Source organism: Mobula hypostoma, chromosome 12 (genome assembly GCF_963921235.1).
Source record: "Mobula hypostoma chromosome 12, sMobHyp1.1, whole genome shotgun sequence".
NCBI classification, from domain to species: domain Eukaryota; kingdom Metazoa; phylum Chordata; class Chondrichthyes; order Myliobatiformes; family Myliobatidae; genus Mobula; species Mobula hypostoma.
Genome location: NC_086108.1, coordinates 49,650,086 through 49,676,541, shown reverse-complemented (window position 1 = coordinate 49,676,541; position 26,456 = coordinate 49,650,086). Strand labels below are relative to the sequence as shown.

The 26,456-nt window shown below is 43.4% G+C and overlaps 1 protein-coding gene across 1 annotated transcript in view; it reads left to right on the top strand.

Moving 5' to 3' along the window:
* Nucleotides 1-26,456, top strand: part of nmnat2 (nicotinamide nucleotide adenylyltransferase 2) — a 294,286-nt gene that overhangs the window by 248,040 nt on the left and 19,790 nt on the right. The window contains exons 6-7 of the mRNA XM_063064047.1: nt 15,462-15,542; nt 21,139-21,183. Of these exons, the coding sequence (XP_062920117.1) occupies nt 15,462-15,542; nt 21,139-21,183 (126 nt within the window). The remainder of the gene's footprint in view (nt 1-15,461; nt 15,543-21,138; nt 21,184-26,456) is intronic.

The following is a 26,456-nucleotide window of genomic DNA, read 5'->3' as shown; positions in this document are numbered from 1 at the left end:
AAATACAGCCCAGTCCGTCATCACGGGTAAAATGTAATGGATACAGTCCAGTCCGTCGTCACGGGTAAAATGCAGTCCAGTCCATCGTCATGGGTAAAATACAGCCCAGTCCGTTGTCATGGGTAAAATACAGCCCAGTCCGTCATCACGGGTAAAATGTAATGGATACAGTCCAGTCCGTCATCACGGGTAACATACAGCCCAGTCCGTCGTCATGGGTAAAATGTAATGGATACAGCCCAGTCCGTCGTCACGGTTAAAATGTAATGGATACAGCCCAGTCCATCGTCACGGGTAAAATGTAATGGATACAGCCCAGTCCATCGTAACGGGTAAAATACAGCCCAGTCCATCGTCACGGGTAAAATGCAGCCCAGTCCGTCGTCACGGATAAAATGTAATGGATACAGCCCAGTCCGTCGTCACGGGTAAAATGTAATGGATACAGCCCAGTCCGTCGTCACGGGTAAAATACAGCCCAGTCCATCATCACGGGTAAAATACAGCCCAGTCCATCGTCACGGGTAAAATGCAGCCCAGTCCGTCGTCATGGATAAAATGTAATGGATACAGCCCAGTCCGTCGTCACGGGTAAAATGTAATGGATACAGCCCAGTCCATCGTCACGGGTAAAATACAGCCCAGTCCATCGTCACATGTAAAATGCAGCCCAGTCCGTCGTCACAGGTAAAATGTAATGGATGCAGCCTAGTCCGTCGTCATGGGTAAAATGCAGCCCAGTCCATCGTCATGGGTAAAATGTAATGGATACAGCCCAGTCCATCGTCATGGGTAAAATGTAATGGATACAGCCCAGTCCATCGTCACGGGTAAAACGTAATGGATACAGCCCAGTCCGTCGTCACGGGTAAAACGTAATGGATACAGCCCAGTCTGTCGTCACGGGTAAAATGCAGCCCAGTCCATCGTCACGGGTAAAATGTAATGGATACAGCCCAGTCCGTCGTCACAGGTAAAATGCAGTCCAGTCCATCGTCATGGGTAAAATACAGCCCAGTCCGTCGTCACGGGTAAAATACAGCCCAGTCCGTCGTCACAGGTAAAATGTAATGGATACAGTCCAGCCCGTTGTCATGGGTAAAATACAGCCCAGTCCGTCATCACGGGTAAAATGTAATGGATACAGTCCAGTCCGTCGTCACGGGTAAAATGCAGTCCAGTCCATCGTCATGGGTAAAATACAGCCCAGTCCGTTGTCATGGGTAAAATACAGCCCAGTCCGTCATCACGGATAAAATGTAATGGATACAGTCCAGTCCGTCATCACGGGTAAAATACAGCCCAGTCCGTCGTCATGGGTAAAATGTAATGGATACAGCCCAGTCCGTCGTCACGGTTAAAATGTAATGGATACAGCCCAGTCCATCGTCACGGGTAAAATGTAATGGATACAGCCCAGTCCATCGTAACGGGTAAAATACAGCCCAGTCCATCGTCACGGGTAAAATGCAGCCCAGTCCGTCGTCACGGATAAAATGTAATGGATACAGCCCAGTCCGTCGTCACGGGTAAAATGTAATGGATACAGCCCAGTCCATCGTCACGGGTAAAATACAGCCCAGTCCATCATCACGGGTAAAATACAGCCCAGTCCATCGTCACGGGTAAAATGCAGCCCAGTCCGTCGTCACGGATAAAATGTAATGGATACAGCCCAGTCCGTCGTCACGGGTAAAATGTAATGGATACAGCCCAGTCCATCGTCACGGGTAAAATACAGCCCAGTCCATCGTCACGGGTAAAATGCAGCCCAGTCCGTCGTCACAGGTAAAATGTAATGGATGCAGCCTAGTCCGTCGTCATGGGTAAAATGCAGCCCAGTCCATCGTCATGGGTAAAATGTAATGGATACAGCCCAGTCCATCGTCATGGGTAAAATGTAATGGATACAGCCCAGTCCATCGTCACGGGTAAAACGTAATGGATACAGCCCAGTCCGTCGTCACGGGTAAAACGTAATGGATACAGCCCAGTCTGTCGTCACGGGTAAAATGCAGCCCAGTCCATCGTCACGGGTAAAATGTAATGGATACAGCCCAGTCCGTCGTCATGGGTAAAATACAGCCCAGTCCATCGTCACAGGTAAAATGCAGCCCAGTCCGTCGTCACGGGTAAAATGTAATGGATGCAGCCCAGTCCGTCGTCATGGGTAAAATACAGCCCAGTCCATCGTCACGGGTAAAATGTTATGGATACAGCCCAGTCCGTCGTCACAGGTAAAATGCAGTCCAGTCCATCGTCATGGGTAAAATACAGCCCAGTCCATCGTCACGGGTAAAATACAGCCCAGTCCGTCGTCACAGGTAAAATGTAATGGATACAGTCCAGCCCGTTGTCATGGGTAAAATGCAGCCTAGTCCATCGTCACGGGTAAAATGTAATGGATACAGCCCAGTCCGTCGTCACAGGTAAAATGTAATGGATACAGTCCAGTCCGTCGTCACGGGTAAAATGCAGCCTAGTCCATCGTCACGGGTAAAATGTAATGGATACAGCCCAGTCCGTCGTCACGGGTAAAATGCAGTCCAGTCCGTCGTCACGGGTAAAATACAGCCCAGTCCGTCATCACAGGTAAAGCCCTCCCCACAATTGCACATTTTGAAAAGACCATTTTCTTTGCCATTCCCTGGTTGATTTTTCCATCTCCACCAACTTATCTTCATGTGGCACGTATCCATATTCAGGAGATGCTTCCCTTGCTCTTTAACCACTTCCAGGTCAATTTTGTTGTACATGGCTACAACCAAATGAAACAACGTTCCTCCAGATCATGTTGCACCCACAATGCATATATCACACACAGTACATAAAACAAAATATTACCACAAATACTGCCAGCAACGGTGGTGGAGGCGGATACGATAGGGTCTTTAAGAGACTTTTGGATAGGTACATGGAGCTTAGAAAAACAGAGGGCTATAAGTAAGCCTAGTAATTTCTAAGGTAGGGACATGTTCGGCACAACTCTGTGGGTCGAGGGGCCTGTATTGTGCTGTAGGTTCTCTATGTTCTATGTTTCTAGTATTGTAAGTTAATAAAATATAATTCAAAATGCATGTGAAGTGCACAGCACAGGTAAACATTAAACAGCTCACTGTCCCAGTGAACACAAAATAATCTGCAGATGCTAGCATCAAAGCAACACTCATTGCTGAGGATCCCTACCACCCGTCCCACAAACTCTTTGAGCCACTGCCATCAGGAACGAGGTGCAGGAGCATTAGGATTAGAACTGCCAGTAAAAGCTTCTTCCCCCAGGCAGTGAGGCTAATGAATACCCAGCCACCACAGTCACTGGGACAGTGACACTCACAACATGCTGGAGGAACTCAGCAGGTCGGCTGCATCCGTGGAAAAGATCAGTCAACGTTTTGGGCCGGAACCCTTCGTCAGGACTGAAGAGGGAAGGGGCAGAGGCCCTATAAAGAAGGTGGGGGAGGGTTGGAAGGAGAAGGCTGGTAGGTTCCAGGTGAAAAACCAGTAAAGGGAAAGATAAAGGGGTGGGGGAGGGGAGGCAGGGAGGTGATAGGCAGGAAAGGTGAAGAAGAAATAGGGGAAAACACAATGGGTAGTAGAAGGAGGCGGAACCATGAGGGAGGTGATAGGCAGCTGGGGGAGGGGGCAGAGTGACATAGGGATAGGAGAAGTGAGCGGGGGGGAGGAATTACCGGAAGTTGGAAAATTCTATGTTCATACCAAGGGGCTGGAGACTACCTAGACGGTATATGAGGTGTTGCTCCTCCAACCTGAGTTTAGCCTCATCATGGCAGTAGAGGAGGCCATGTATAGACATATCTGAATGGGAGTGGGAAGCAGAGTTGAAGTGGGTGGCTACTGGGAGATCCTGTCTGTTGTGGCGGATGGAGCGGAGGTGCTCGATGAAGCGGTCCCCCAATCTGCGTCGGGTTTCACTGATGTAGAGGAGGCTGCACCGGGAGCATCCTCCACTTGCACTGACCACCCTCTGAGTGAAGAAGTTCCCCTTCAGGTTCCCCTTAAATTTCATCCTTAACCCATGACCTCTAGTTCTAGTCTCACCTAACCTCAGTGGGAAAAGCCTGTTTGCACATACCCTACCTATACACCTCATAATCTTGTAAACCTCATTCAAATTTCCCCTCAGTATTCAACCTTTCCTTATAACTCAGGTCCTCAAGTCCCAGCAACATCCTTGTAAATTTCTGTGCATTCTTTCAATCTTATTTATATCTTTCCGGTAGGTAGATGACCAAAACCAGACACAGTAATCCAAATTAGGCCTCACCAATGTCTTAAACAATTTCAACATATCCCAGATCCCTCTACTCTACCACACTCCTCAGTGCCCTACTGTTCACTGTGTAAGACCTACCCTGGTTGGTCCACCTGAGGCTTGTCTGCATTAAATTCCTTCTATCTGCACTTTTTCAGCCCATTTAACCAAATGGTCCAGATCCCACTGCAAGCTTTGATAGTCTTCCTTGCTGTCCATTACACCACCTATCTTCGTGCCATTCATAAATTTGCTGATAAAGTTTTCATATTATTATTCAGATCATTGATATAGATGACAAATGATGATGGACCCAACATAGATCCCTGCAGCGCAGCACCAGTCACAGGTCTCCAATATACAATCACTCTTTGGCTATTTTGGTGAAACTAATGTCTAATCTAATCTACTACCACATCTTCATTGTCAAGCAACTGAACCTTCTTGACCAACCTCCCATGTGGGACCTTGTCAAAGGCCTTGCTAAAGTCCATGTAGACTCCATCCACTGCCTTACCTATATCACCTTTCCTGGTTATCTCCTTGAAAAATTCTATAAGGTTTGTTAGATGTGACTTACCATGCACAGAGCCATGTTGACTATACATAATCAGTCCCTTTCTATCAAAATACTTGTATATCTATCCCTTAGAATACTGTCCAATAACCTTCTCACAACTGATGTCAGGCTTACTGGCCTTTAGTTTCCTGATTTATTCTTAGAGTCTTTCTGAAATAACGGATAATATTAACTCTCCTCCAAACCTCCAACACTTCATCCGTGGCTTAGGATATTTTAAATATCTCTGCTAGGGCCCCTGCAATTTCTGCACGAGCCTCACACAGAGTCTGAGGGAACACATTGTCGGGCCCTGATGATTTGTGCACCCTAATTAGCCTCGTCAGAAAGCACCTGCTCCTCTCTAAATTGCATTGGCTTCATGACATCACTGCTGCTTTGCCACACATCTGTAGACTCTGTGTCCATCTCCCAAATAAATACAGAGACAAAAATTCCATTTAAGATCTTCTCCATCTCTTTCAGCTCCACACATAGATTGCCACTCTGATCTTCTCGAGGATCAATTTTGTCCCTTGCTGTCCTTTTGCTCTTAATATCTGCAGGAGCCCTTAGGATTCTCTCTCATCTCGAGTGGTAGAGCAACCTCGTGTCTTCTTTTAGCCTTCCTGATTTCCTTCTTAAGTGTTCTCTTGCATTTCTTATGCTCCTCAAGTATCTTATTTGTTCCTGTCTGACTATACCTGCTATGCACCTCCTCCTTTTTCTTAACCAGGGCTTCAATATCTTGAAAACCAAGGTTCTGTAAACCTGTTCTCCTTGCTTTTTGTTCTGACAGGAACGTACGAACTCTGTACTCTCAAAATTTCACTTTTGAAGGCCTCGCATTTACCAAGTACACCTTTGCCAGAAAACAACCTGTCCCAATCCACATTTGCCAGATCCTTCCTGATACCGTCAAAATTGGCCTTTCAATTTAGTATCTCAACCTGAGGACCAGATCCATCCTTTCCCATAATTACCTTGAAACTGATGGCATTATGATAACTAAATGCAAAGTGTTCCCTACATGACTATATTTGTTGTACTTAATGTGATCAGAAAAAAATTAGATTGAATGTCAATTAGTTGGTAATCAATCTGCAGAGGTGGCTCAGAGTTCCCAGTTGCTTGCCTCTTCAATTTTCCACACCATTCCACTCTGACCTACAGTATCTGTCTGCACTGTTTAGCAAGGTTCAACATGAGCCTGAGGAATAGCAACTTGTTGTTTGGGGCATGTTGAAGCCTACAGGTTCAATGTTTGAGGCTGAAGAACAGGAGTTTTTGAAGAAGAGAGCAAGAGATAAATTCCCTGTATGTGGGAAAGTGCCACCAGAAGAGGAGTTGGTGGAGATGGAGAGGATAGCAAAGAGAACAGTCCCTTCAAAATGAAATATTGAATTCTACAACTTTGGGTCACTTGCTCTGTTGGTATGAAAACTGGCTCTTTCTGTTGGAAGTTGTCATTCGTGATATTGTTTCAGCTTTCCCTCTGTCCATTAACAGAGCTGAGAGACTGGGTATGTCCTGCGTTTCACAATTTTTTATATTCCTTTGTTAGTATGCACATTCTCTAATGACCATAATTTCATAACTTTCACTTATTTGTCACTTTCTACCCAATGACTGGCATACCCTGTACAGCTTATCCCCCCAAAGCATTCCTGCTCTCACACTATGAGAGAGATTCACTTTGTCTGATATTTTCCCTGCCTTCTCTGCACCGTAAAATTAACTTATCTTCTCTCCTCTCCAGTTCTGACTGGAGTCTTTGACCTGAAACACCAATCCTGTTTCTCACTCCACAGGTGCTGCCTAATCTAATGAGTGTTTCCAGCATTTTCTGTTTTTAATTCTGATTTTATACATCAGCATTGTTTTTAGATTTCACTTGCAGTGACTTGGAACATACTTAAAGGTTCCCAGACCCCCAATAATTTCTGTGACATGGCTGAGTTTGTATTCATATTGTTGTAGGATTTTGTGAATAAAGCATGCAAGTTGTTTTATTTGCTTAACCAAAGCCGCAGCCCTTTACTTCCATTACAAACAAAACTAAAAGCAGTCGCCATACACTGACGTCATTATGTCAGACACCGTCTCTTAAATTGAACCGGTAATTCAATGACAGTGTTTGTGAATTATGTAAAACAGTTTCCATTATGAACAATATGTGTCATCTGTCACCCATTACACTACTCTACACAGGCCATCCCCACCCAGAATTCACCCAAACCGAATCTGTCTGGAGCTCGTTCGAGCCTCTCAGCTTGGATCCTGTGTCCCTTCACTGGATCAACAGCAGGTGCCTCTGTCTCGTCCAGGGGGTACTGGCACACACATTGTCATGCTGTGATGCAAGGAGTCTGGTAGTGGAATCATCCAGGTCTTGGTGGGCCGGTTTATAGCGATATACAGAAATATATTCAGCTTTACCTTCCCTATCTACAGTAAAAGTCTTTTCACCCCATTCCAAGATGCAGAACAGGCCATCGTAAGGGTGCTTAAGGGGGTGTTGATGTGCATCATGGCGGACAAAAACAAATGCGGTAGAACCTAGGTCAGCTGGAACCAAGAGTGCTGTACATCATTCCGGGAAGTAGGAATAATGTCAGAGTTTACTGAGGAGCATGCAATGCTGCTGCGGTGCCGACCAAGCAAAAAATCACCCCTGCACCCTACTCCAACTCAGCTGCGGAGGACTGCAGGTCCTCTTTTCGAGCTCTTCAGAGCCCCAGCAGGACCCATGGGAGACGATTGTGCCGACACTCATCCATCATGAGCAGACTTTAAGGAACGGTGAAACTGGTCGCACAGGCCATTAGACTGCAGGTGAGAAGAATTTAACACCAGGGTTCTAGATCATTATGGCCCAGCAGTCTGATGTGATTTGGGGACCGCAGTCAGAAGAATATTAGATAGGATGCTGAACCGAGCATGTGGTCCATTAGTTCTGAAGGCCTAGCATCACCCAAGCCAGGCAAGGACAGTAATGGTTTGGCGCGCTCAGACTCAGACAGTCTGAAAAGTCTGAAATAGGCGAGTTTTCAGAGTGAGGTACTTATCACATGCAGGTGAGTATTCTAGTAAACTCACCACTCTGACTGCAGTGGAGAGAAGATCAGTTTTTTACACAGAGGTGCTGGGAATACGATGCAGGGGAATACAATGCAGGGGAGGAGGTGGAAGCAGATTCAACAGGAACATTTAAGAGGCGGTTAGGCAGGCACATGAGCAGATGCGATCGAAGGGTATGGACCATGTGCAGGCAGATGGGATTAGTTTAAATCAGCATCGTGGTCAGCACAATCATCGTAGGCCAAAGGATCTATTCCCGAGCTTTATGTTCTATGAAAGCCAACAGTGTACAGGGCCCAGTTTTAAGACACTATAGTTGTCCAAGGCAAAATTAGCCAAACAAGTAGATCTTCAACTCCTCTCCTCTGTAACAGGATTTCTAAGCACTTGGTGAGATTAATTAACATGGGCTTCCAAAGCTCTGGTTATGCCTGACCTAATTTACAGGTTTGGAGTTTACAAGTCATTTCACAGCACAAGTAGTTACAAGTTCTGTGACTCCTGTGTGAACAAAAATGTTCCAAACTTATTGATCATTTCAATGAGAAATGGCTTTGCATTGACCATTTCGATCTGCTTGCTGATACTTGAATCTCTATGGAATCAATAACCCAGCAGGATTTCTGTAGGAATCTCCAGTGTGTATATTGGGGATCCTAACAATTGCTGTGTATTCATTGATCTGAATGGGTATTGAGATCTGCAAAAAATAACTAAGTAGTTTGTCTTAATTGTTTATATTTTAATGTTTGAAATGTTTTAAATTGTTTAATTTTTTTCTGTTATCACTTTAATTATTTAAGTATTCTGAAGAGACTTTGTAACATATATTAACAGCTGATCCAGCAGTCTAGATGGACCACAGTATTCTGCCAAAGGCCTCCAGATAGTTTTTATGCCAGGAACTTTGTTGGTAGTCAGTCTCATCGTTTGGCTCTGACACTGCCTACATGGAGCAAGAGTTAATTACAATAAATATGTGGCAGCAGATCCCACTCTGAAGAACTTTGATGAGCTGGTGGTGGTCTGTTGTGATGATTGGTGAGAGGGCACAATCTTTGGGTGCTTATAAAAAGAGTCAAGGGGAATACTGAAAAAAGAAATGGTTTTGCGTCAGCGGTTCAATATGGTATTATTAGTCATGAAATGGAGGTGAATCAGAGGCCATTGAAATCTTCAGATAATGCCTTAGATCTTTGCTTCAGAGCAGAACGTTGTAAAGAGAGGGAGTCCAATAAGCGAATGGGATTAGACCAGGTTGTTGATGTGAAGGATGACACCAGCATAAATGTGAAGGGCTGAATGGCCCATTTCTGTGCTGGAGGATTCCCTCTCCCCGAATAATCAGTCAGTGGCTCCCAGTCACAGAATTCTGGGGCCGGACACAGACATTTCATTCCATCAGTGAAAATGTGTCCTTGTTTATGATTGACTCTGCAGTCCCTCTGTTTTACCATAATTATGTCCTGCTTGCATATTCATAGTGCGGAGCAGCAAATATTTATTCATGTGCAAGCTGGTGACGTACCCTAGGTGGCGCTCTAACCTTCTCCAAACACCTTTCACAACCAAATTAGTTCCAACATCAGAGGCAATTTTGTATTGTTCAGTGAAAACTAAATAAAATCAGTACCTCATTTGTGATGTGTTATTGTTAGATACGTTCATCTTTTATTCTTAGTTGTTTTCTGCATTGACCTGAACTTTATTCTATTTCTGCAAGTTCAGTCCTGTGCCAAAGTAAAGGTTTGTACAACGTCCAAATTGCCCAAGGCTAATTCACTTGAGGTTATAAATCACCACTGTGACCTTCAAGCAGGAATGTTTAAAATGCTCTAATGATATTCCTGCTGTCCTATTTTGATACAGATTAATTCAATAACTTTAAAAGGATTTATAGTAACTGAAAAATACCGCATATGGGCTCCTAGTAAGAGTATGTTAAATATTTAAAGAGGCATAGATCAAGTGGACAAACAGAGACTTGTTCCCAGGGTTGAAGTGGCTAACACGAGGAGGCATTATCTGAAGGTGATTTGAGGAAAGTATGGGGGGGGTGTTAGAGCTAGGAATTTTACACTGAGTGGTGGGCACATGAAACAGCCTGCCAGGAGTAGTGGTAGAGGAGATACATTAAGGACATTTAAGAAGCTCTTAGATAGGCACATGGATGATGGGAAAGTGGAATGCTACAGTATATGGGAGGGGGGTATTGGACAGATCTTAGAGTACATTAAAAAGTCGGCGTAACAGGTGCTGAAGGGCCTGTACTGTGCTGTACTGTTCTATGTTTACATAAGAAGCCCACAATTAGTGTTATTAATGCCATACCCATCCTTAGAGCTAAATTATTGTGTATAATGTTGAGTAGAAGCCAATAGCTCCTGGGTAGGAAACTGCAGAAGACACATGGTTAATCATTTACAGTCAATTCTGCAGCTCCAGGCAAACCGTTCATAACCTTGCATTCTTGGCCCGAGGTGTTTCTTTAGAGAGAGTATCCACACTGTTTAGTGGGTGGTGTGGTTCTGGGGATGGTGGCAGGAACAAATTCTAATACAAAGATTGGTGAAGTTGTTCAGCCATATTAAGGCCTAACATAAAAGATATGGTCACCCACTGGAGAAAATGCTCTAACTGCTGAATTTGGGTAGGGCTGCAACCTTAGGTAGTGGGATTTAAACCGCTGAGGGTAACAACGCTGCACATTTACTCACAATGCCCACTGATAACTGGGCTGTAACACTGCAAAGACAGAGCCCAAGACAACTTCCTGCTTCCTATTCCTAATATATATAACAGTAATCAGTTAATCTTTGAGAAGTGATACTTTGGCAAGGATTTGTCAGCAAGGATAACAATGATGTGGCTTCAGCAAGCCAAATCACAGTAAAATTCTACGGTAAGTACTCTTCATCCATCATTCAGGACCCAGTTACCCAGGACATTGCTACCATCAAGGTGGAGTCACAGGAGCCTGAAGACAGACATTCAGTGTTTCAGGAACAGCTCTTCCCCTCTGCCATCAGATTTCTGGATGGACAATAAACCCAAGAACACTACCTCACTATTTTTTTTATTGCTGTCTTTTTGCATTACTTATGTAATTTAATTTCTTTTAAAATATACACTTCTCACAGTAATTTGTAGTTTTAATTATTATGTCCTGCTGCTGCAGAACATGAAGTAGACTGGTGATATTAAATCTGATTCTGATTCTATTCCATAATTTTAACTAATACTGAATTTGTATTCCTGTCACTGGAGCACATTCCACTTTGTGAAAAGTGTATGTGGATTATTGATAACATAGGCATTTGTGTGTAGAATGATCAGGTGCTATTTTTGGCTCCCTCCACTGAACAATACAGAACAGTATACACCCTATGGCCCATGATGTGGTGCCATCCTATATAAACTTACTCCCCGATCAATTTAATCCTTTCCCCCTACGCGTCCATAACCTTCCGTATTTTGTACATCCATGTGCCTGCTGAAGAGTCCTATTGTATCAACCTCCATCACATCCCAGCTCCGGCAGTGTGTACCAGGCACCCACCACTCTGTGTAACAAAAAAACCTACCTATGACACTTCCCCTAAATTTTCCTCCACTCACCTAAAACAAATGTCTTCTGGTATTAGCCAGTGCTGCCCTGGCATTAAAAAAAGGCGCTGGCTATCTACCCTATCTCTGCCTCTCATAAATTTGTACACCTCTATCAAGTTGCCTCTCATCCTCCTCCACTCCAAAGGAAACTAGCTTTCACAACTTTCCCTATAAGACATATTCTCTAATCCAAGGAGCATCCTGGCAATTCACCTCTTTACCCCCTTTCGGGTGTAATTGTATTCTGCTACTGAACAATGGCTGTATATAGCTGTTAGGACAAAGTGAACCACATACACGGAAAGATGATTGAGAGCCAAAACCAGTCTAAAGGTTAGAAACTCAACTCACAAGCTAAAGACTCATCATGCATATAACGAAACTTTCCTCTGTGGTCCAATCAAATACTGGGATATAAATTCAATTTAAGTGGTTGTGTGTACCAGCTAGTGGTCAGTCAGCAGCTCATTAAACCACTTGATTTTATTTCTCAGAGTGCCAAAAGAACAATCAGTTTTGTTTCACTATCTGAAGATTAATTTGTGCCCCACACAGTTCTGTGTCACATGCACTGTGGAATTCCAAGGTTTATTCTGTTTTTGATAGCCCCTGAATGTTTTATATATATCTGTAAGGTTACACTTCCTACACTCCAGGAAAAAAGCCCTAGGCTGTGCCGTTTCTACTGATAACTCTAGCCCTCCAGTCCTAGTAACATCCTTGTGAAGTTCTCTGCTCCTTTTCTAGCTTCATGGCGTCCTTCAAATAGTTAGGTGATGGGAACTGCACAAGTGCATTCTCCCCTGTGCTTTGTACAACTGTAACATGACATCCCAGCCCTTCTATTCAATGCCCTAACAGACGGAGCAAGACAAATGCCCCAACACCTTCCACACTACCCAATCTAATCTGTGTCACCACTTACAGGGAACTTTCTACCTATACACCCCTTTACACCTAGGTCTTCCTAATCTACAATACACTTCAGGGTCCTGCCTTTTACTGTGCAACTTGTGCTCTGGCTTAACTTCCTGAGTTATTCCTAAAATGCAACACTTTGCGCTTGTCTATGGTAAACTTCACTGCCCAGTGTACTGCCAATTTTGGTGTTGTCTGCAAACTTAGCAGCCATGCAACTCCATTCTCATCTGGACTGGAGGTCTGTGATTAGCAGTATGGTGCAGGGATCAGTGCTGGATCAGGCCTTTTGCTCTGATAAAATATTTTGTGATTCTCCTTTGCCTTTTCTGCCAAAGCTGTCTCCTGTCCTCCACATTTCCCTCTTGAGTGCGCTCCTACATCACTTACACTCTCCAAGGTACTTGCTCAATCCCAGCTACCCGTCACTGACATTTCTGCTTCATTCATTTTTCTAACCTTCTCATCCCTGACTTCTCATTTTCTCACTTTTAAAAGCTTCACACTTGCCAGAAATCCCTTTACCTGAAAACAACTTCTCCCAATCAGTCTTTCAAAGTCCTTTTTTTCTGTCAAAGTTCCATTGTTTTATTAAGAACAGTTTCAACTTCTGTTCAATTTAGGGAGCAGAATAATTTCTAAAAGATATTGACATAGTGTTAATTGGGAAATAAAAAGCTCTTTACAACCTGACCACATTTACCATCCACTAAAACAATTCATGTAAAGATTGTTTTATTGTTGATTGAATGCAGATTAAGATACACCATAAGATATTAAACAGAATTAGGCCATTCAGTTCATCGAGTTTGCTCTGTCATTCAATCATGGCTGATTTATTATCCCTCTCGACGCTTTTCTGCTGCCTTCTCCCCGTAACCTTTGATGCTCTGACTAATCAAGAACCTATCAACCTCTGCTTTAAGTATACATAATGACTTGGTCTCCACAGCTGTCTGTAGCAATGAATTCCACAGATTCACTACCCTCTGGCTAAAGAAATTCCTCCTCAACTTTGTTCTAAATGGACAACCCTCCATTCTGAGGTTGTGCCCTCTGGTCATAGACTCTCACACTATAGGAAATATCCTCTCCACATCCACTGTATCTAGGCCTTTGTAATATTCAATAGGTTTCAGTGAGATCCCCATCGTTCTTCTAAACCCCAGTGAATACAGGCCCAAAGCCACCAATTGCTCCTCATACATTAACACTTTAATTCCTGGAATCATTCTTGTGAACCTCCTCTGGACCCATTAAAATGCAAGCACATCTGATTTTAGAATTTTCTCCCCTTTTAGAAAATAGTATACACCAATATTTCTTCTACTAAAGTGCAGGACCATACACTTCCCTCCTCTATATTCCATCTGCCACTTCTTTGTCCATTCTCCCAAACTGCCTAAGTCCTTCTGCAGGCTTCCTGCTTCTTCAACACTGCTTACCCCTCTCCTTTCTTCATATCATTAGCAGACCATCAATTCTGGCACTCAAACATTGACATATAATGCGAAAAGAAGTGGTCTCAACATTGGACCCTGCAGACCACCACTTGTCACTGGCAGCCAAGCAGAAATGGTTCCCTTTATTCCTACTCTTTGCCTCCTGCCAGTCAGCCAATCTCTTATCTGTGATTGTAACTTTTCTGTGATACCATGGGCTCTACCTTCATGTCTTCACGTGCAGCACTTGGCCTATGACTCCACATGACTCCAAGTACAGTACTCCAAAATTTCATCCTTTGTAATGGACCTTATCATCCTCCCTACCGCTGAAATCAGGCTAACTGGCCTATAATTTCCTTTCTTCTGTCTCCTTCCTTTTTGAAGAATGGAGTGACATTTACCATTTTCCAGTCCTGCAGAACCATTCCAGAATCTAGTGATTCTTGAAAGATCGTTGCTAATGTCTCCACAATCTCTTCAGCTAACTCTTTCAGATACATGTAGTCAATCAAGTCCAGGTCATTATCTTCCTTCAAACCTTTCAGCTTCCCAAGCACCTTCTCTGAAGTAATAGCAACTACACTCACTGCTGTCCCCTGACACTCTCAAATTTCTGGCATACTGCTACTACCTTCCACAGTGAAGACTGACATAAAATACTTAGTACGTTCGTCCGCCATTTCTTTGTCCCCATTATTACCTCTCCAGTGTCATATTCCAGTGATCCAATAGACACTCTGACCTCTCTTCTATGTTATATTTCAGAAAAAAAATTTGGTATCCTCCTTTCTGTTATTGGCTAGCCTACCTTCACATTTCACCTCTTCTCTCCTTACGGCTGTTGCAGTTACCAACTGTTGGTTTTTAAAAGCTTCTTAATGCTCTAATTCCCCACTTAATCTTGCCATATTATATGCCCTCTCTTTTGCTTTTATGCTGTCCTTCACTTCCCTTGTCAGCTGTAGTTGCATCATCTTCCTTTTAGAATACTCCTTCATCCTTGGGATGTACCTCTCCTGCGTCTTATGACCTGCTCCCTAAAGCATCAGCCATTGCTGTTCTGATGTCATCCCTGCTAGGGTCCCCTTACAATCATCTTTGACCGGTACCTCTCTCCTGCCTCTGGAATTCCCTTTCCGTTATTAAGGACCTCCAGCACCCAGAGCATGCCCTTTTCTCACTGGTACCATCAGGTAGGAGGTACAGAAGCCTGAAGGCAAACACTCAGCGATTCAGGAACAGCTTCTTCCCCTCCGCCATCCAATTCCTAAATGGACATTGAACCCATGAATGCTACTTAACTTTCTTAATATTTATTATTTATGTTTTTGCACGATTTTAATCTGTTCAATATACATAATATACTGTAATTGATTTACTAATTTATTTTTACTTTTTTGTATATAATGTATTGCATTGAACTGCTGCTAAGTTAACAAATTTGACGACACATGCCGGGATATTAAACCTGATTCTGATTCTTCTATGAAGCTGTTGTTTCTATGTTGTGTTTGCCACTGAGCTACGTCTATAGTTGCCTTTCACTTACCGGTTTTCTATTGGATTTGCTTTACAGTTCGAATCCTGGGGAAGGTGAGCGAAAGTCTTGGGAGAATCTGCTGTGTCCGCCCACACGTTGAACACTTCACCTTTGTGGGTATGTGCATCTTTTTTGGCATAAAGTCACACTCCTCATCAGACAAACATATATGCACTTCAGCATGCAAAATTACCTTACAGTGCTAGTAACACCAAACACAATCAGAGCCAAGTTGAAAGTTCCAAGATCATGAAAAACTCATTCTGAAATGTGTTTTGCCAAGCTGTCTGTGTTTTTAATTAGCTCTTGAGATTTTATTGCACATGAAGTCTTGTGATTATGGTTAAAGATCATTGGTTTGATAATTAGAAAAGGAAAATAAATAGTTTCCTGGAGCATGGTTGGCATGCAGAATGTTGAACTAAATTCTGCCAGAACAGGTACTATTAACCTGCTCATGGTTCACTGATAATCTACCATAATTTTCCTAGTGCTCCAAATCTGCCTCTCCCTACCCAACTCTGCCAAATGATCCCAGCTGTTCCCCCAATTCTGTATTTTAACAGTCTAAATTTATTTATCATTTTTAGAACTACAATCAATAAGAACTCAAGGTAGAAGGAATATCCAGAACAGAGAAAGAGAAAGCAGTAGCATAACATAATGTCCCTATTAATATAAGAAACACATCCTCTGACTCACTCAGCAATTCCACTGAGATTAGCAACATATTCAGAAAATATTCCACACAAAATAGGAAATGTGTGCTGTTGATTTGCTTAACTATTGCCATGGAGACGAGTCAGTGATATACAAGGAGGCATTTTGGAGAACAGACAGTTGTGAGTTAAGGACTGACAATAAGCCTCAGAGAAATATTATCGGCCTTTTGACTGAAATCTCAACCAAAGTGCAAGCAGTTGGCCAATCCACAATCAATGTACTGATTTCTTGTGATTAGGTCACCAAGTGAAATTCCTAAATAGCATTTCCATGCTATTTATCAAACAAAGGAAAGCCTTTTATTGCTTTGGTTTTGGTTTTGCAGTCTAATATAATACTGAAAGCAGGGCATTAAATTGCATTAGCTTTTGGCTGCTGGTTTTATGGAAGTCAAGCTCACAGAAGCATCATAAAAATTATATCTTGATATCATTTGATGCCATTGTAAAATTTCTGGATTTGTTCAAGTTTTATAAGACAGGCCTTTGGGGGGTGGTTTATTTTCGCATTTTTAGAATTTGTAGCATAGTCCCAGTGACGTCACAATGGAGCATTATCAAATTAAAGGCCAATTCTAGCAGCCTGATAGTAAGAGTTTAAATTTCTCACAAATGTTATCGAGCTATAGGAATACACCTCAGAGAGCTGCAGGAGCCGTCCTGCGAAATGATGTTAAACATCAGGTTCACTCCTGTAAGGTACACTGGATGATAAAAGTGTAATAGGTTCAGAAGCAGCTGAAGCACAGGCTGTGTTTGGCTGCGAAATGTGCGCTCTGGAACCTAGGAAGAAAACTGATTTGATCCAGCGTGTCTAATAAGAAGTGATGAATTTCCCATCACACTCACAATACTGAAGCAGAGCAGATTCTTTTCTCCCTCTGATGCAACAGACACTGACAGATTAGACTGAACTGTAACAAGAAAAACTGTGGTGTAGGTCAAACGATGCTGCAGTGATATCCATGTCTAAACTCAGTTACAATATTCATTTTCACACTGGATGTAGGGATCAGAAAGTATTTGAAAAATCTCATAATAATCATAACAACAAAACCACCCTTTTGTTCTATCATAAACATAAACGGGGAGTTTTTGTGCTTTAGTAGTCATAGTCATACTTTATTGATCCCGGGGGAAATTGGTTTTCATTACAGTTGCACCATAAATAATAAGTAGTAATAAAACCATAAATAGTTAAGTAGTAATATGTAAATTATTTATGCTGGAAATAAGTCCAGGACCAGCCTATTGGCTCAGGGTGTCTAACCCTCCAAGGGAGGAGTTGTAAAGTTTGATGGCCACTGGCAGGAATGACTTCCTATGACGCTCTGTGCTGCATCTCAGTGGAATGAGTCTCTGGCTGAATGTACTCCTGTGCCCAGCCAGTACATTATGTAGTGGATGGGAGACATTGTCCAAGATGGCATGCAACTTGGACGGCATCCTCTTTTCAGACACCACCATCAGAGAGTCCAGTTCCATCCCCACAACATCACTGGCCTTACGAATGAGTTTGTTGATTCTGTTGGTGTCTGCTACCCTCAGCCTGCTGCCCCAGCACACAACAGCAAACATGATAGCACTGGCCACCACAGACCCATAGAACATCATCAGCATCGTCCGGCGGATGTTAAAGGTCCTCAGTCTCCTCAGGAAATAGAGACGGCTCTGACCCTTCTTGTAGACAGCCTCAGTGTTCTTTGACCAGTCCAGTTTATTGTCAATTTGTATCCCCAGGTATTTGTAATCCTCCACTATGTCCACCCTGACCCCCTGGATGGAAACAGGGGTCACTGGTACCTTAGCTCTCCTCAGGTCTACCACCAGCTCCTTAGTCTTTTTCACATTAAGCTGCAGATAATTCTACTCAGACCATGTGACAAAGTTTCCTACCGTAGCCCTGTACTCAGCCTCATCTCCCTTGCTGATGCATCCAGCTATGGCAGAGTCATCCGAAAACTTCTGAAGATGACAAGACTCTATGCAGTAGTTGAAGTTCAAGATGTAAATGGTGAAGAAAAAGGGAGACAAGACAGTCCCCTGTGGAGCCCCAGTGCTGCTGATCACTCTGTCGGACACACAGTCTTGCAAGCACACGTACTGTGGTCTGCCAGTCAGGTAATCAAGAATCCATGACACCAGGAAAGCATCCACCTGCATCGCTGTCAGCTTCTCCCGCAGCAGAGCAGGGCGGATGGTGTTGAACGCACTGGAGAAGTCAAAAAACATGACCCTCACAGTGCTTGCTGGCTTGTCCAGGTGGGCATAGACACGGTTCAGCAGGTAGACGATGGCATCCTCAACTCCTAGTCGGGGCTGGTAGGCGAACTGGAGGGGATCTAAGTGTGGCCTAACAATAGGCCGGAGCAGCTCCAGAACAAGTCTCTCCAGGGTCTTCAAGATGTGGGAGGTCAATGCCACCGGTCTGTAGTCATTGAGGCCGCTGGGGCGCGGCGTCTTCGGCACAGGGACGAGGCAGGATGTCTTCCACAGCACAGGAACCCTCTGGAGCCTCAGGCTCAGGTTGAAGACATGGCGAAGTACTCCACATAGCTGAGGGGCACAGGCTTTGAGCACCCTGGTACTGACACCATCCGGTCCTGCAGCCTTGCTTGGGTTGAGACGTTTCAGCTGTCTTCTCACCTGTTCAGCTGTGAAGCCCACCATGGTGGTTTCGTGTGGGGAAGGGGTATAGTCATAAGAGCAGGGTCAGGGACTGTGAGGAGGGGTAGGAGGGGAGAGTGGAATATGTGTTGGTTGGGGGCCGACAACAGATGACTCATGTGGGCGATGGGCAGGGGCTTCAATGTCAAATCTGTTAAAGAACAGGTTAAGTTCATTGGCCCTGTCCACACTGCCTTCCGCTCCTCTGTTGCTAGTTTGCCGGAACCCAGTGATGGTCCTCATCCCCCTCCAGACCTCTCTCATGTTGTTCTGCTGGAGTTTCCACTCAAGCCTCCCTGAACCTGGCTTTCAGTTCCCTCTGTATTGCCCTCAGCTCCTCCCTATTTCCATCTCTTAACACCCTCTTTTTGGTGTTCAGGATGTCCTTGATGTCCTTAATGTCCTTTGTCACCCATGGCTTATTATTTGAATAACAAAAGACAGTTCTTGTCGGAACATTGCAGTCCACACAGAAGTTGATGTAATCGGTGATGCACTCTGTGAGCCCATCAATATCCTCTCCATGTGGCTCACAGAGTGCCTGCCAGTCTGTCACCTCAAAGCAACCCTGGAGCGCCTCATAAGCCTCCTCCGACCATTTTCTCACTGTCCTCGAGGTTGCAGGTTTACTCTTCACCAGAGGCACGTAGCAGGGTTTTAGATGCACCAGGTTGTGATCTGACCTTCCCAGTGGGGGGAGGGGAGAGGAGCTTTATGCATCCTTAACATTAGCGTACATCAAATCCAGAGTCCTCCCCCCTCTGGTTGTACAGCTCACATACTGCGTGAAGTTGGGCAGTGTTCTAACCATGGTAACATGGTTGAAGTCACCCGAGATGGTAATGAGGACACTCGGGTGCTGGGTTTGTAATCTGGCTATGATGGTGTAAATGATGTTACACGCTGACGTCGGGTTGGCAGAGGGAGGGATGTACACAACAACCACAATTGCATGCGAGATTTCCCTTGGCAAGTAATATGGCCAGTATTATAATAGTATTTGCCAGTAATGCAGAATGGGAAATTGCTCTGACATTCATTTTAGCTGATAGGAAAGAGGTGTTGAGGTCATTCAATACAATCAAGGCTGATCGTCAACCTCAACACATTGCTCGTACTTCCCAATGTTTCTTAATGCCTTTTGGTCCAAGGAAATTTATCTGTATCCTTAAATATATTCAACTACTTGGCCTCTACTGCCCCCTGTGACAGTGGATTCCATAGGTTCATCACTTCCTCCAGGTCTGAGTACTAAATCTCATGTCTGGTAATCTGAGATAGTTAACACTCTTCCCCTGCCCCCTCACTTCTAGACATTCCAGTCAGGAGAAAAATTGTCTTGCATCAGTCCAGCCTTGTCAGAATGTTGTAAATTTTAGTTAGATCCCCTCTCATTCTTCTAAACTCAAATGAATACAAACCTAATCCCATAATCGCTTCTCATACGGTGATGTTATCCTGGAAATAAATCTGATGAACCTTTGTTACATTCTGTCTAAGGCAAGTACACCGTATCGACTGTTAGAGACCAAATCTACAGATAATTCTGCTGGCATGATTTCACCAAGGTCAGCATAATTATAGCAAGTCATCCTTGCTTCCATAATTACAACCTAGAGTATCTCTCCGACAACCAACATACCATTTCCTACACCTGCATTATTACTTTCTGCAGCCGATGTACTTATGTAGATTTGCACTTAATCAATATTATTTATTCACACCTCCTCCAATAAGCCTTATAAACAACTTTCTAGAAGTTTACTGAAACTCCTACCTACATATTTGATTCTGCACCGGAGGTTTGATTGATTTCAGTCTTGCCTTACAAAGTACCATGCTTTCAAAATATTCACCAATTTATCAAGAAGTCACATACCCAGCTGCCGATAATCAATGCAGTTGAAAACCAAGCTGGCAAAGTTTGATTCAAAACTAGATGGACAGGAGTTGTGTCTGAAATCAGCAGTATGTGAGTAATGAGGATTAGGAGTTTAAACTCTGAGAACCAAGATTAGTGAAGTCCGGGAAGCCAAGGGATGCGAGGAAAAGTATGTGATCAGTAAAAACAGAGGGAGCTGACTATAGGTGGGTGAGCCCTTGAGACCAATGAACACTTGTTTGAGAATGTAACTTTAAAGCACTGAGGCCAGTTCCCTACTACACATTTCTCTTGTTGGGAGTACAAGAAGAATGGATAAATCTGCATTACCCATACATTATCTGAGGCATTTGTCCATAGGCAATAGATTGCAGAAGGATCATTATTTTTAATGCAAACAATCTTTCAAATCAGTCTTTCATTGATTGTATCTCTGCTTCAGATGAAAATGCGAACCTGGGTACAGCAATGAGATATGAAGAGATTGGTGAGTGTAATAATTTCCATCTGACCTTTTGTGTTAAATTTCTCAATTTTACTTTTAAGAAATATTGTAATTATGAGAATGGTGTCTATAAAAACACTGACTCAATACCAGGATCCTCGACATGATTTCCCATTGGATGTCCTCAGACTGCGAGATAGCACTGTGGACGAAACAGTTTCACATATTGTTGAGGTCCTACGTTCAGGCTATGTGCAGAATGAATGATTATTAAAAAACATACACCTGCTTGCCATAGGCTGTTAATGTAGTTTGTCAAGCCTTGCGTTCTAAATGACCCCAATGCTGAGAAAGCTACTTCCACTAAGTAAATAAGTTGCAAACTCTCAGAACTCTGGAGTGTCTAATGCCCAATGATTAGATACTTCATTTCATCTAGACTTAGAGGTTCCAATTCATGTTTTTGGATGAATCAGATGTTGTAATGGGGAAGGGTATTAGGGATCTAATACTGAAGAGAGAAGAGGAACAATGATTTGAGACAACACCATTTTTGATGTCTACAGGTTTCCCCCGCTATGCGAATGTAGAGCGTTCCTATGAAACCATTCGTAAGCCAAAATGGCGTAAAGTGAAGAAGCAATTACCATTAATTTATATGGACCCAAAAAATAACCTACCAAATCATACCAAATAGCACATAAAACCTAAAATAACACTAACATATAGTGAAAGCAGGAATGATATGATAAACACAGCCTATATAAAGCAGAAATAATGTATGTACAGTGTAGTATTCACTTAACAGAATCGGGAAATTTGAGCCAAAATCGATTTGTTGAAAAAATTGACACGTACACGCATTTGCACGTCATGCATGTGCACACACCTGCCTGCGTAAGGCTTCATGGTCATGGTACTCTTTCTCAGGGTAAACACGAGTTTAAAGCGAGCGTCTTTTTTCGTAAAAGCGGAAATCCTCTTTCGGTTAACGAAAACAGGTACTAATGTAGGTCTTTCGTAAAAGCGAAATGTCGTAAAGAGAACGTTCAGAAAGCGGGGGACAACTGTAATCCTCTTCGAATGGCTCAACATGGTTTCAGCTGCAGGAAGAACCTCATATCAGTGTTACTTAAAGGGATGATCCATCACTCATAATTTATCTGCTGTTTCATTCCTGCTTGCATTTGCTACAGTCCCAAGTATTTTCTACTTTCTAGAAATGGTTTAACTTTCAATCCTGTGATATGTGAATGGTGCAAATGCACATATTGCCAACTTGATTGTTGGCACCACACCTGTATATATTAGTCCTCATTCTCCTTGGAATCTAGCATGAGCAGAAGGCACATTGGGCACAAAACGGAGGAAGGCCTTCAGCCTGAAGGCCAGGAATTTGAGAGATTGTTCGTCAGGTAGGAAACTCAATGTGTGGCATAACTTTTGTAAGGAAGGCATCCCTAAAGTCTGCTAGATGATGTAAGTGGCTTCACCTTCTATGCTGGAGCTGGAGATGCTTCAGCACCTATGTGTTTGCCACTTGCTTGTCTGTAATGGAAGCTCTCAATTCAAAGGGAACTATTTTTGTTTAAGTACTTCTTATCAGAGTTATTGACCTTTTATAGCATCTGCTTCATCACTTTTGGACTTAAAAACAAACACAAAATCAATATCCTAAGCAACGTTGGTAAATGAAATTTCTTTCCACTGTACACTGTCAAAGTATCACACAATCGATGCACTTCTGCCTGTCTCAGTGATTCTCCTTGTATGGTTGGAGCATGTCTGGTAGAGCAGACTGCTGATAGCCCCGAGGGATGACATCAAGCTGCTGCAGGCCCGGAAGAATGAGCAGTGGATTATACATTGTCTAGCCAGGCGGCAGAGGTCTGTGCTGGCAATAGCAAATCCTCTGGTAGACTGTTAATAGTGCCTTGTGGAGGGGCACCAAGTTCATGCTTCGCCAGGAGGATGACTCAGCTCAGCCTCAGACGTTGGCTGGATTTCTCTGATTCCCTGCATGTTATTTCACACACGGTAATCCATGATGGCAACTGTCTGAACTTGTACTGCAGTAGCCAGACAGCAGGGAAACTGCTGCTTTTGTTGGAATGGTAATGACAGCATTAAGTACTGCTCTGTCCTCAGTTTGAGAGGAGATTTGGTCCCCACTTCCACAGAGGAAAGAGTGGGCTCTCAGTTCTGTAGTTAACACCGCAACATCAAATGCCTCAAACCTAGCTACCAATATTCACCAACTGATCTCACCTTGCTTGTTCATGCCAAGGGTTGCTGCATTTAGATAGTGCCAACGAGAGAAATGTGATCATTGGATGCATCAAAGGGGTCAATGACAGAGTTTTTGTGTTTGGCTTAAGTTAGTCTATAGCGCCTAAAATCAGTCTACATCTCTTCCAGGAGCAGGTCATTGGAGCAGTAGCTAACAGTCCCTGGGGAATGCGTAATCATGTTATACAGTACATGGGATTCAGCAAGGTTTATGTACACAGCACCTGAGCCCTTATAAGAGAAGATGCATGGGAGGAGACAAGCTTTGTACTGACACAGGAGCTGGTTGCTATGGATGTCAATGCCAGCTTTCAAGGCAACATCCTGGATATAATGCTTCAAGAGGTCCCTGTGTTCATGATTCAGACAAAGTCAGCATGACTGAGAAGATTACGTACACACAAAAAAATTATTTGAAGCAGTTGGTCTTCAGTCAATCAGCAGGCTTGGTACAGTTTTGCAACTATAGCTGTGTAACACAGTGACAACCCACTAAATTTAAGTCAGCACACATCATTACACACAGATAGCTCTATCTTCAAATGCCATATCCAACCAGCCACACTCAAACTTCTTGCTGAATATAGAGACAGTACCATACTCCATCAGCAATCTCAATTAGGTCTCATTCATTCATAACAATGTACAACACCTTGCCTTCATCCCATCATTTGCACACACCTGACAACCATGTCACCCAACACACTGCAGGAACTTACTGACAAAATATTGGCCCATAACGGGCAGGAACAGCTGCAGATACAATTTCCATGGAGAAGATGGTACCTCAGATGTGGCCAGTAGAGAGGCTGAAGCTAAATCTCAAACCTATTTCTCTTTCTCACCATCACAACCATGAGCACATGGTGAGGGAATGAACAGCATAGAAATAGGCCCCATGTATGTAGAAACATTGGGCCTATGTGGCCTGCAAGTAGGACAGGGTGTTGCCAGACTGCCAGAGGGAGAAATTGTGCGGGTATTCTCCCGCAGAGGTTTCTGATGAGGTCTTTACAACAACCTGCATAGGAAAGTTGTAGGTTGACAGCAATGCTACATTAAAAAAACCTAACAGAGGATATTCAGTTGTCAGGGAGAATGCGGGGGCGGCACTTTCAGCATCAATGTCACCTCAACTGATGATGAAATGCCTGCGAGTTAATTGCCAGGCTTGGCGAACATCACAACGTTGAATGTAATCAGCATGTTAAACAAGCACACATTAATTGCACATCGAGATCACCATCTTTGTGGCTTGTTGATCCTGGCTCTCACTGATTTCAAAAGATTAATTCCTTCATCTGCAACAAGAGGAAAGTTGCCTTCAGTGAGAGTTGGATGATTTGGGGCTGATTGCAGTTTGGTCTGCCGAGCTTTGGTCTCTGAGCATGGAACCCCAGTTAACATGCTGAATGAGAATGCGAATGCGAATCAGAATCAGGTTTATTATCACCGGCATGTGGCGTGAAGTTTGTTAACTCAGCAGCAGCAGTTCAATGCAATACATAATAGAGAAGAGGAAAAAAATAAAATAAAATAATAATAAATAAATACTGTAAGTAAACCAATTACAGTATATGTATATTGAATTGATTAAAAACTTGCAAAAAACGGAAATACTGTATATAAAAAAAAGTGAGGTACTGTCTAAGGGTTCAATGCATTTAGGAATCGGATGGCAGAGGGGAAGAAGCTGTTCCTGAATCACTGAGTGTGTGTCTTCAGGCTTCTGTATCTCCTACCTGATGGTAACAGTGAGAAAAGGGCATGCCCTGGGTGCTGGAAGTCCTTAATAATGGGCGCTGCCTTTCTGAGACACCGCTCCCTGAAGGTTAGTGTAGGTTAGTACCCAAGATGGAACTGACTAGATTTACAACCCTCTGCAGCTCCTTTCAGTCCTGTGCGTACGCACCCTGCCCCCCCCCCAATACCAGACAGTGATGCAGTCTATCAGAATGCTCTCCACGATACATCTATGGAGGTTTTCGGGTGTATTTGTTGACATGCCATATCTCTTCAAACTCCTAATTAAGTACAGTCGCTGTCTTGCCTTCTTTATAACTTCATCGATATGTTGGGACCAGGTTAGATCCTCAGAGATCTTGCCACCCAGGAACTTGAAACTGTACACTCTCTCCACTTCTGATCCCTCTATGAGGATTGGTATGTGTTCCTTTGTCTTACCCTTCCTGAAGTCCACAATCAGTTCTTTCGTCTTACTGACGTTGAGTGCCAGGTTGCTGCTGTGGCACCACTCCACTAGTTGGCAGGTCTCACTCCTGTACGCCCTCTCATCGCCACCTGACAACAATGGATGTATCATCAGCAAATTTATAGATGGTATTTGAGCTATACCTAGCCACACAGTCATGTGTATACGGAGAGTAGAGCAGTGGGCGAAGCACACACCCCTGAGGTGCGCCAGTGTTGATAGTCAGCAAGGAGGAGATGTTATCACCAATCCGCACAGATTGTGGTCTTCCGGTTAGGAAGTTGAGGATTCAATTGCAGAGGGAGGTACAGAGGTCCAGGTTCTGCAACTTCTCAATCAGGATTGTGGGAATGACGGTATTAAATACTCAGCTATAGTCGATGAACAGCATCCTGACATCGGTGTTTGTGTTGTCCAGGTGGTCTAAAGCCATGTGGAGAGCCAGTGAGATTGAACCATCAAATTTAAACAGCCATGCATATACACAAACTTTGTACTCAGTTTTGTACAAGTATTTGACTCCTCTAAACATTAATCATGAATGCAGTGGAGATGGCCTTGAATGTATTATGTTTAAGGATTGTGGTTATATAGATAAGTCCAGGTCTAACTGGAGACATAATTTTAAATTTAGTTATTTAAATATCCCAGAATTTTAAAATATAGATTTGTTACCTATGCTGTGACCATGGGAAATCAAAATCAATCTAGTTCATCTATCAAAGTTGCTTGTGAACGCAGCAGGCCAGGCAGCATCTCTAGGAAGAGGTACAGTCGACGTTTCAGGCCGAGATCCTTAGTCAGGACGAAGGGT